The sequence below is a fragment of the Leucoraja erinacea genome, chromosome 10, assembly GCF_028641065.1.
Source record: "Leucoraja erinacea ecotype New England chromosome 10, Leri_hhj_1, whole genome shotgun sequence".
NCBI classification, from domain to species: Eukaryota; Metazoa; Chordata; class Chondrichthyes; order Rajiformes; family Rajidae; genus Leucoraja; species Leucoraja erinaceus.
Genome location: NC_073386.1, coordinates 60,543,857 through 60,555,937, shown reverse-complemented (window position 1 = coordinate 60,555,937; position 12,081 = coordinate 60,543,857). Strand labels below are relative to the sequence as shown.

Here is a 12,081-nt window from a genome sequence, read left to right as displayed (position 1 = left end):
GATGATAGACACAAAATGCTAGAGTAACTCAGCGGGACAAACAGCGTGTCCCGCTGAGTTAGAAGGAATGGGTGATGTTTCAGGTTGAGACACTTCTTCAGACTGAGTCAGGGGAGAGGGAGAGAGATAAGGAAGGCTAAGGTGTGAAAACGAGACATCAAAGGGAACGCTGTTCAAGAAAAATATAGAATAGATCATTGTTGGCTAGGGGAAGGTGACAACGAAGTATACAAAGATAATTTAATCAGAAAGACAGTCAGACTGGTTGGAGAACTAGGACGGGGGAGGGATGGAGAGAGAGGGAAAGCAGGGGTTACTTGAAGTTAGAGTATCAGGTCGAGATCCTTCTTCAGACAATGTTAACACCGCTGGGGTGTAAGCTGCCCAATCGAAATATGAGTTGCTGTTCATCCAAATTGCGTTGGGCCTCACTCTGACAGTGGAGGAGGCCCAGGACAGAGAGGTCAGTGTGGGAATGGGAGGGGTAGTTAAAGTGTTGAGCAACCGGGATATCAGGTAGGTTGAGGTGGACTGAGTGAAGCGATGGCTGATCCTTGATGGTATACTCACATGGAATCACGGAGGGAGTGCGGTTTTTGGGTTGGTTATCTCCGTGCCGTCCTGTCATCTGGGATCTCCACTCAGTATAAAATGGGATCCTCTGTAATGATTAGGGATAAGAGAGAAATAATGCACAATGCATCATCAGATGTACTAACACTGCTATAATACACAACATCTGCCCTTTCAAAATACTTTGTAGAGTGAATTCTGCCAGATCCAAGTAGTTACAATTACTCATATTACCCTTCAGCAGTTTACAATCCAGCGGTATGATTTTGGTTTCTCTAATTTCAAGTAACCCTTGCTTTCCCTTTCTCCCATCCCTCCACCATCCCAGATCTCCGACCAGTGTGACTGTCTTCCTGATTACATTTTATCTTTGTATGCTTCTTTGTAACCTTCCCCTAGTTAACAATGATCTATTCTACCTTTTCCTTGAACCTTATCCCCTTTGGTGTCTTGTTTTCACACCTTAACCTGCCATATATCTGTGTCACCATCTCTCCTGACATCAGTCTGAAGAAGGGGTCTCGACCCAAATCATCACCCATTCCTTCTCTGCAGATGCTGCCTGTCCCGCTGAGTTACTCCAGCATTTTGCGTTTATCTTCGAAGTAAACCAGCATCTGCAGTTCCTTCCTACGTAATGACTCTCTGATAATCCTCTCAAAATTGTCTCTGATTGCTTCTGGCTACACAGTTTCCTAGCATTGGACCACGGTGTTAAAGTTGAGGGCAGATCTTTCCAATAGCAATCCTGAGGTTTTCCATTCTGAGCTGGAATCCTGCACCATCCTCATCACCAACTACCAGGTACATATTTAACCAATGTGTGATGAACCTGTGTAGTCTCCAGTGGTTCAGATTGCAAGAGTTAATGCTCCCAGATCATTCCCTTCAAGCAGTGAGATCGGTTTTACAAACAAGTTCATTAATTTCCTCCCAAATTTAAATACACAATTTAAATAAATTTAAATACGACAGAAGCGGCTTAGAACCAGGCCATTCGGCCCACCGAGTCCATTCTGACCATCAACCCCCCATTTACACTAATTTATTCTCTCCGTGTTATTATCAATTGCCGCCAGACTGCACGCTCATCTACACACAAGCGGCATTACATAGGTCAATTACCCTACAAACCCTAATGCCTCCATTTAAGAGACCCCCCCCTCACAAGTTGTTTCCCAATTCACCCTATCGAGACCATAAAAAATCCTACAATTGAACTAAATCATCCTCCATCAGCACAAATGAAGAAAATCACACCTCATGATCTAAACCAATCTTCCATTGAGCCTAAATCACTGTTATCTTTCAGGTGGGTGTCAATTCAGATATAACTGATCATTAATAAAACACAAAGTGCTGGAGGAACTCAGTGGGTCAGGCGGCATCTGTGTTTGGAATGGACAGAAGACCTTTGGGTGGGGAGTCTGAGGAGGGCTCCTATCTAAACAACCTTCCTTGATTGAAGGAAACAAGGAGAAAGTGCTGTGTGGGGGTAGGTTGGAAAGTTCAGATTGGATTTGAACAGGCTGGTTAAACTTTCGAGGTGGCTTGGCTTAAATAAAGATACTGTCACTTTAACCTGTGGGGTTGGTTTCAGTCTGTCAGGGCACACAGTTGGGAGCTGGGTCCGGGTGAACGGGCGGTGATAATTATGAGAATTTGCAGCCATTTGAACCGCAGACAAATTAGAGACTTCACTCAGGAGTGGTTCGCAGTTCCCCAGCTGACGGGACTTGTTCTCGCTCTCTTTGAAGGAGGCGCCGCCCGCCCCAGTGAGTGGGCAAACGCGGAGCCAACCCGTAATGTGAGTGGGACCATTTTCTCAGTCAGACTTTGTCAACAGTTGGGGTGAGGGATCTGGGAGAGAGAGAGAGAGCTGGAGATGTCGTACAGATGGAACAGTTTACTAACGACCCATTAAAATCTGCCCTTCGGCCACTTGGCAACCTGGGCTGCTCTGATCTGACAGCCCTCTCGCTAGCTCGCTGCATGCCCGATCCTAACGCAGAACCTCCACAAAAACCTTTGGGTTTCGGGTAACACCTGCATAAAGAGCCTCTGCTAACAAGGGCTGGTGAACTGCGCTGGTCAACGTGCACTGGGTGGATGGCTGGGGGAAACACACCGCAACCACCGCAAACTTGGAACAGCACAGATCCTCCACTCAACCTATCCAATACTGAAGGGCACGCATTTTGCAGTTAAATGTCTTATATCGGATTGGTGGCTCCTTCACAGGACCAACCCTGTACTCAGTTTTCCTCAGAGATGAATCTTTGCTCTAACGGTACATTCACACCGCCTGTAGGGAAAGCATCAGCCCTCACCACACTGATACAGACGCTGCCTGCCTCAGATTAAATATACTTTTACACATTAAATTATGAATAAAGATAAGAAAATGTTTCAAACACAAGTAATATTTTCTTATTCCAGCAGCAAACACATTAAGGATTAAATGAAAATAATAAATTCTTTAACTTTTTGAATATCTCATAATTGCAGATGATGGACTGAACTAGAACTAGGACTGTGTCAGTAGTGTGTGAACAGCAGAACAAGAAAGGAAGCTATTGAGTTGACAGAATTCTAGATTAATTCCTTGGTAGAATAGTTAACAATTTATACACAGTGCTGTGTCCGCTTTTTTAAAAAACCCTGAATTATTAATACTATTATTAACATTATACTAATGGGCGCCTTTCCACGACTCTCAAGGACGCCTTACAAAATTTAATTAGCAGATTATAAAACATATAAGCATAATAAAACAAAAAAAAAAAAAAAAATAGTAGGGCATCGACAACACACAATTCAAAGAGAGAGCAGCGGCAGCTAAACGCTCCAGCATTCACTCTCCCTTCCGGACGCCATCTTGGTGACAAAACAAACAAAACACCTTTTAACATTGAACATCCACCACAGTAACTCCTACACACTCCTCACTGTGGTGGAAGATGAAATATAGTGAATCCCATGATTCCTTACGTTTATCGAGATACCAAACTCGCTTATTAGGTCAATTGGCACATCAAGTCTACTCCACCATTCATTCATGGCTGATCTATCATTCCCTCTCAACCCCATTCTTCTGCCTTCTCCCTATAACCTCTGCCACCTATACTAATCAAGAATCTGCCAACCTCCACCTTAAAAGTACCCAATGACTTGGCCTCCACGGCCATCTGTGGCAAAGAATTCCACCCTCTGACTAAAGAAATTCCTCCTCATCTTTCTTACGGTACATCTTTTTATTCTGAGGCTGTGACATCTGGCCCTAGACTCTCCCACTAGTGGAATCATCCTCTCCACATCCATTCCATCCAGGTCTTTCACTATTTGTTAAGTTTCAATGAGGTTTCCTCCCCCATCCTTCTAAATTCCAGCACGTAGAGGCCCAGTTCCGTCAAACGCTCATCATACGTTAACCCAGCCATTCGTGGGATCATTCTTGTAAACCCCTCTGCACCCTCTCCAGAGCCAGCACATCCTTCGCTTGAACTGACCTGGAACTCGGACTCCAGGAGGGACGGCTCCGTTGGTGGGTCTCGCTTTTTGAAGTTAATCAGGTGTTTGGGCAGCTCGGGCAGGTTGACCTGCGTTTCCCCGTAGAGGTAATACTCCAGCAGAGCCTGGTGGATCAGAATGTACTGGGCCTGCAACAGAACACATGGTGGTCAGACTTTTTTTACACAAAGGATAGTGGGTGTATGGAACAAGCTGCTGGGGGAAGTTGAGGCTGGGACTATTGCAATGTTTAAGAAACATTTAGACAGGTACATGGACAGGAACAGTTTAGAGGGATATGGACCAAACACAGGCAGGTGGGACTAGTGCAGATGGGACATGTTGGTTGGCATAGCCAAGTTGGGCCAAAGGGCCTGTTTCCATGCTGTATGTCTCTTTGACATGAGAAAAGTAACAGGTCGACAGAATCATGGCAACATCTGTAATCATGAGGTGCTTCAGAGAGCAGGATGATTGGATGAATCAATTTGCTAAGTTTAGTTTATTGTCATGTGTACCGAGGTACAGTGAAAAGCTTTTTGTTGCATGCTATCCAATCAGCGGAAAGACTATACATGATTAGAATCAATTCACCCACAGTGTACAGATATGCGATTAAGAGAAAAATGTTTAGTGCAAGACCAGTAAAGACTGATTAAAGATAGTCTGAGGGTCTCCAATGAGGTAGACAGGAGATCAGGACCATTTTCTAGTTGGTGATAGGATGATTCAGTTGCCCGATTACTGATGGGATGAAATTGTGAATGAGAAGGGTGCAGCGCAAATTCATAAGGATTTTATCGGGACAGGATGCTGGATGTCCAAGGATAGGCTGGGATTGTTTTACCTGGAGCAATGTTGGCTGTGGAATGACATGGAGGTTTACAAATTCATGAGACTATAAGCCCATAAGGCATGGATGCCAAGTAACCTAACTCTGTTCCTATGTCATATCAGGGTCGGAGCGAGGCTAGATTGTGGCAGTGTTTTTCACAGGGTTGGGGAGTCTATCGGGAAGAAGGTACAGGAGCTTAAAATCTGGAACATCCAGGTACAAGAACAGCTTCTTTCCCACAGCCATCAGGCTACTAAATACGACATCAAACGAGTTGTGAATAGCAGTCTATTGCACTTTATCTGTTTATGTATTGTGTACATATATGGTCTATAGACACACTGAACTTTTAACTCCTGTTCTGTACTATGTTTACATATTCTGTTGTGCTGCAGCAAGCAAGAATTCCATTGCCCTATCTGGGACACATGACAGTAAAACTATCTTGACTCTTCTAAAGATGGGGGGCATAGATTCACAGTGTGAGGGGAACAATTTCAGGGAATCTGAGGGGCAGGATTTTCCACACAGGGGCCAATGGAACGAGCTGCATCCGGACATGGTAGGGGTGGGTACAATTACAATGTTTAAAAGATATTTGGCCAGGTGCATGGATAGGAATGGTTTGGAGGGGTATTGGCCAAATGCTGGCAAATGGGACCAGCTCGAGTGTGGCATCTTGGTGGGCATGGGCAAGCTGAGCACCTCCGTCCCGTTAATATGGATGGGGATCTGCATGCCGCCCCTAGACCTTCTGTACCTTGGTGATTGCCAGTCACCCCCTCCCGGACACTCCTTCCCCCAGAAAAATCGCACCACTGCCACGGTTTATATACATATGTGCATATATATATAATTGCACCACTGCTACTGTGTATATATATTACTGTTCCATTATTCTATGTTCGCTCTTCTGGGTGAGATGCTAACTGCATTTCGTTGTCTCTGTACGGTACACTGCACAATGATAATAAAGATTGAATCTGAATCTGAGATATAGGTGGATGCACAGTGGCACAGTGGTAGAGCTGCTGCTTTATTGTAGGTTAATTGATTTCTGATTAAAATGTTGTAAATTGTTCCTAGTGTGTAGGATAGTGCTAGTGTAGGGGTGATGGCTGGTCGGCACGGACCCGGTAGGTTGAAGGGCCTCTTTCCATGCTGTATCTTTGAACTATATGAAGCATGGGCAAAGTGGACTGAAAGGCAATTTTCCATGCTGTATGACTCCAGGGTTCAGTGGCTAAGACAGGGTGAACCTCAACTGATGAATGTCTTTGTGTTTTAACTGACTGTTTTAAAAGACTGTTTAGATTTATTTATTTTAGAAACAGCATGGAAACAGGCCCTTCGACACACTAATTCCTCACCAACCATCGATCACCCGTTCACACTAGTTCGACAGTGCATTTACAAAGTATTCAGACCCCTTCACTTTTTCCACATTTTTGGGCCACTCAAGGACAGCCACAGACTTGTCACGAAGCCACTCGGGTTCTCCTGGTCACCTTCTCCCCCGATTGTTCAGTTTGGCCAGGCGGCCAGCTCTGTGAAGAGTCCTGGTGGTTCCAAAGTTCTTCCATTTAAGAATGACAGAGGCCACTGTGTTCTTCGATGCCTGCAATGCTCTGTGAAGAGTCCTGGTGGTTCCAAAGTTCTATTTATGAATGACGGAGGCCACTGTGCTCTTCGATGCCTGCAATGCTGCAGAAATTGTTTTATACCCTTCCCCAGATCTGTGTCTCGACACAATCCTGTCTCGGAGGTCTACAGACAATTCCTTCATCTTCATGGCTTGGTTTTTGCTCTGACATGCACTGTCAACTGTGGATCCTTATATAGACAGGTGTGTGCCTTTCCAAATCATGTCCAATCAATTTAATTTACCACTGGTGGACTCCAATCAAGTTGTAGAAACATCTCAAGGATAATCAATGGGAACAGGATGAACCTAAGCTCAATTTTGAGTGACGTAGCAAAGGGTCTGAATACTTATGTAAATGTGATATTTCAGTTATTTCTTTTTAATTACTTGCAAAAATGTCTAAACACCTGTTTTTGCTTATTGTGTGTAGATTAATGATAAAAAAAAGCGAATTGAATCAATTTTTAAATAATGGGGCTGTCCCACTGTATGAGCTAATTCAAGGGTTCTCCCGAGTTTCATCTAATTCGAACTCGGAGAATCACGGTAATAGCCGCTCGTAGGTACTCTGGGCTCTCGTGGACATGTTTCAGCATCTTCACGAGTATTCCCGAGCTTATTGCATTTCCCGAGTGCCTGCCGTTAGCGTTACGCATTTCCGGAGTGCCTGCCGTTAGCGTTACGAGCCCCTTAAGGTTGTAACGTAACAAAATGTGGAAAAAGTGAAGGGCTGTGAATATTTTCTGAATGCACTGTATGTTATCCCACTTTCTCATCCGCACTCGACATACTAGGGAGAATTTACAGAGGTCAATTAACCTACAAACACGCCAGTCTTTGGAAAATGGAAGAAAACCGGAGCACCCGGAGGAAACCCATGTAGTCATGGGGACAACATGCAAACTCCACATAGACAGCATCCGAGGTCAGGGTTGAAGCGAGGACTCTGGCACTGTGAGGCAGCAGTTCGACCCGCTGCATCAATGTGGCGTCCCACACGCTGTGTTGAGCGTACTGTCAGTGGGGCCCGCTGGTGTAAAGGCAGCGTGCTGGTGCAACAATAGACCTACCTCCACCTGGACCATGAGACAGCGTTGGCGGCGGAGTTGAACGATGTAGCCATAAACATCCACTCGCCCCTCTGCCTCGAGGGCCTGCAGCATAGAATCAATCCCAATGTAGCTGCCTGTGCGGCCCACACCAGCACTGCAAACACAGAGGGCCAACAGTGAACATGCAGGCTGAACACAGATAAACAGGCTCTGCAGCCCAACTCAGCCCAACAGCACAGTAACAGGCCCTGCAGACCAACTCATCCATAGCAACCAAGCACAGAGAATAGAAACAGGCCCTGCAATCCCAACACTGCAAACAGAGAGGGCCAACAGTGAACATGCAGGCTGAACACAGATAAACAGGCTCTGCAGCCCAACATGGCAAAGAGAGACGACAAACTGTGAACAGGCTATACACAAGATCACACAACACAGAAACAGGCCCTTCAGCCCAACCCGTCCATAGCAACCAAGATGGGTGTAAGGTTTCTTCCCTGCAACCATCAGGCTACTAAACACTACAACCTCCAAATGAACTACAAACTGCATAAACTTAGAGGCTGACACAAAATATTGGTGTAACTCAGCGGGTCAGGCAGCATCTCTGGAGGGAAGGAATGGGCGGCGTTTCGGGTCGAGACCCTTCTTCAGACTGATGTAAGGGGAGGGGGCAGGACAAAGATAGAATGTAGTTGGAGACAGGAAGATTAGTGGGATAACTGGGAAGGGGGAGGGGATGTAGAGAGAAAGCAAGGGCTATCTGAAGTTAGAGAAGTCAACGTTCATATCACTGGGGTGTAAGCTACGCAGGCGAAATATGAAGTGCTGTACCTCCAATTTGCGCTGGGCCTCACTCTGACAATGGAGGAGACCTAGGATAGAAAGGTCAGATTGGGAATGGGAGGGGGAGTTGAAGTGCTGATCCACTGGGAGATCAGGTAGGTTAAGACTGACTGAGCGGAGGTGTTCAGCGAAACGATCACCGAGCCTGCGCTTGGTCTCGCCGATGTAGAGAAGTGACACCTGGGACAGCGGCTACAGTTGATGAGGTTGGAGGAGGTGCAAGTGAATCTCTGCCTCACCTAGAAAGACTGTTTGGGTCCTTGGATGGAGTCGAGGGGGGAGGTAAAGGGACAGGTGTTGCATCTCGTGCGGTTGCAGGGGAAAGTACCCGGGGAGGGGGTGGTTTGGGTGGGAAGGGACAAGTTGACCAGGGAGTTGCGGAGGGAATGGTCTCTGCGGAAAGCAGAAAGTGGTGGCCAGGAAGATGTGGCCAGTGGTGGGATCCCGTTGGAGGTGGCAAAAATATTGGAGGATTATATGCTGTATGCGATGGCTGATGGGGTGGAAGGTGAGGACAAGGGGGACTCTGTCCTTGTTACGAATGGGGGGAGGGGGAGCAAGAGCGGAGCTGCGGGATATCGAGGAGACCCTAGTGAGAGCCTCATCTATAATGGAAGACGGCAACCATCGTTCCCTATAGAATGAGGACATCTCCGATGCCCGGGTATGGAAAATCTTATCCTGTGTGCAGATGCGGCATAGATGGAAGAATTGGGAGTAGGGATAGAGTCCTTACAAGAAGAAGGGTGGGAAGAAGTGTAGTCAACATAGCTATGGGAGACTGCAGGTTTGTAGTAGAAGGTAGACAAAAATGCTGGAGAAACTCAGCGGGTGAGGCATCATCTATGGAGCAAAGGAAATAGGCAATGTAGTCTGTTTCTTGTGATGGAGACGGTGCAATCTAGAAATGGGAGAGAGATGTGGGAGATGGTCTAAGTAGATTTGAGTGCCGGATGGAAATTAGTGGTGAAGTTGATGATGTCGGTGAGTTCTGCATGGGTGCAGGAGGTAGCACCAATGCAGCCGTTAATGTAGTGGAGGTTGAGTTAGGGGATGGGGCCAGTGTACGCCTGGAATAGGGATTGTTCAACGTACCCTACAAAGAGGCAGGCACAGCTGGGGCCCATGCAAGTGCCCATAGATTCGGATTTGGAGGAAGTGGGAGGAGTCAAATGAGAAGTTGTTGAGAGTAAGGACCAGCTCTGCTAGGAGGAGGAGAGTATTGGTAGCTGGAAATTGGCTGGTTCTGCGGTTGAGAAAGAAACGGAGGGCTTTAAGACCCTCCTGGTGGGGGATGGAGGTGTAGAGTGACTGGACATCCATAGTGAAGATGAGGGAGTGGAGGCCTGGAAAACGGAAGTCATGAAGAAGACAAAGAGCATGTGAGGTGCCTTGGACATAGGTGGCAAGGGATTGGACCAGGGGGGATAGGATGGAGTTATGTGGAAATTAATTTCTCAAGCAGAGACAAGGTCTGCCAGGACAGCTCTGTTTGTGGAATTTGGGGAGAAGATAAAATCGGGGAATTAAGGTTGGAGGCTTTAGAGGACAGAGAGCTGGAAGTGATGACATCTGTAATGGTGCTTGAGATTAAGGCCTGGTGCTCGTCCACTGGGGTCATGGTCCAAGGATAAGTAGGAGGAGGTGTCCAAGAGTTGGCGCCTGGCCTCAGCCCAGTAGAGGTCAGAGCGCCAGACTATCAGGGCACCTCCCTTGTCGGCAGATTTGATTACCCAGTATGGGTTGCAGCAGAGTGAACAGGGAGCTGTATGTTCAGTGGGGGAGAGGTTAGAGTGAGTAAGGGGAGTGGAGAAGTTGAGGCCGCAGATGTCCCGCTGTCAGTAGGCAATGAAAAGGTCTAAAGAAGGCAGGTGGCCATCAGGGGGAGTCCAAGAAGAGAGGTCATCAATGGGTGGTGAGCACTCCTTGAAGGCATTGTTTTTGTCTTTGCACAATTACTGTTTGTTTTTACAGAAGACACAAAGTGCTGGAGTAACTCAGTGGGTCAGACAGCAGCCCTGGAGTAAAGGAATGGGTGACGTTTCGGGTTGAGACACTTCTTCAGGCCTTGACCCAAAACGTCACCTATTCCTTTTCTTCAGTAAAGCACTCTGACCTGCTGGGTTACTCCAGCTTTTTGTGTCTATCTTTGGTTTAAATCAGTATCTGCAGTTCCTTCCTACACACTGACTACAATCAAGCTGTCCACAAAGCACAGATACAGGATATAGGGAATAACCAAGGGTTTAGTAGCAGAGAAAGTCCAGTAACATCCGAATGGTCTGAAGGTCTCCAGTGAGGTAGATGGGAGGTCAGGATGGCTCTCTAGCAGCTTACCTGCAGTGCACAACAATAGGGCCGCTGAATAGGTTTCTGAAGGTATTAACTCTCTGCCGCAGCTTGAGCAGAAGATGTGGGTCCTCGGGAACGCCATGGTCTGGCCACCGGGTGAACTGGATTTGCGTCACCTCTCGATCTGGAGACGTTTCCTTCTGAAAGAACAGGGCAACAAGTCAATTAACAATCTCCTTCATCAGTCTGATGAAGGGTCCCGACATGAAACGTCACCCATTCCCTCTCTCCAGAGATGCTGCCTCACCCACTGAGTTGCTCCAGCATTTTGTGTGTGTCCTCCTTACTGTGAAGCTGGAAAAGGCTCAGAGGAAATTAACGAGGATGTTGCTGCAACTCGAGGGGCTGAACTACAGGTTGAGCAGGGCTAGGAATATTGAGCAGGGCTAGAACTAGGACTATTCTTTGGAGCGCAGGTGGAGTATAAAATCATGAAGGGAACAGACGGGATGAATCTTTTACCCAGTGTAGGGGAATCAAGAACCAGAGGACATAGGTTTAAGGTGAGGGTGGGAAGGATTTAATTGGAACCTGAGGAGCAACTTTTTTGACACAAAGCTCATACAGAATGAGCTACCAGAGGAGGTGGTTGAGGCAGGTACTATCACAACATTTAAAACAACATTTGGACAAGTACATGGATGGGACAGGTTTAGAAGGATATGGGCCAAACGCAGGCGTAGTGTAGATGGGGCATGTAAGTCAGTGTGGGCAGGTTGGACTTAAGGGCCTGTTTCCATGCTGTGTCATTGTCTGACTGGAGAGTGAGTGGAGTGAAAACCGAGAACGTGTTTTGTCATACATACCGGAGCAATGAAGAGCTTGCGAATGACATAGTCCGGGCACCACTTCTCCTCCTTGATTCTCACTGAGAAGTCCCCAAAATACATGGACTTCTCTTCCATGGTGGGCCAATACTGAGTACACTTGGGCTGGAAAAAAAAAAAACACACACCATTTGTGCCAGTTGCATTGGTTTTTGTGTTGGTTAAGACAGCATTTCCAACCAAGAACATGAAGGAGAAACTGTGGATATTGGAAACCTGAAACTAAAACAGAAGATAGTGAAAAACTCAGCAGGTCGGGCAACATCCGTAGAGAGAGAGAGTTGATATTTTACGTCCAAGACTCTTCATCCACCTTTGTTAACTTGTGTTCACTCATTTTCTCTTTCCACAGATACTGTCTGCCCTGCTGAGAATAAACAGGATGTTCTGTTTACTTTGTACATAATTCGCTTGGATAGTTTAGAACCCAGTGGTATGAAC

General features: G+C 46.5%; 1 protein-coding gene across 3 annotated transcripts in view; it reads right to left on the bottom strand.

Moving 5' to 3' along the window:
- The window catches only part of ptprc (protein tyrosine phosphatase receptor type C), a 209,506-nt gene that overhangs the window by 15,290 nt on the left and 182,135 nt on the right, over positions 1–12,081 (bottom strand). For all 3 annotated transcript variants that reach the window (XM_055642453.1, XM_055642454.1, XM_055642455.1), the window contains 5 exons: positions 11,620–11,745; positions 10,799–10,953; positions 7,634–7,769; positions 4,083–4,232; positions 571–661 (listed from right to left, as the gene is read on the bottom strand). In XM_055642453.1, the coding sequence (XP_055498428.1) occupies positions 571–661; positions 4,083–4,232; positions 7,634–7,769; positions 10,799–10,953; positions 11,620–11,745 (658 nt within the window). The remainder of the gene's footprint in view (positions 1–570; positions 662–4,082; positions 4,233–7,633; positions 7,770–10,798; positions 10,954–11,619; positions 11,746–12,081) is intronic.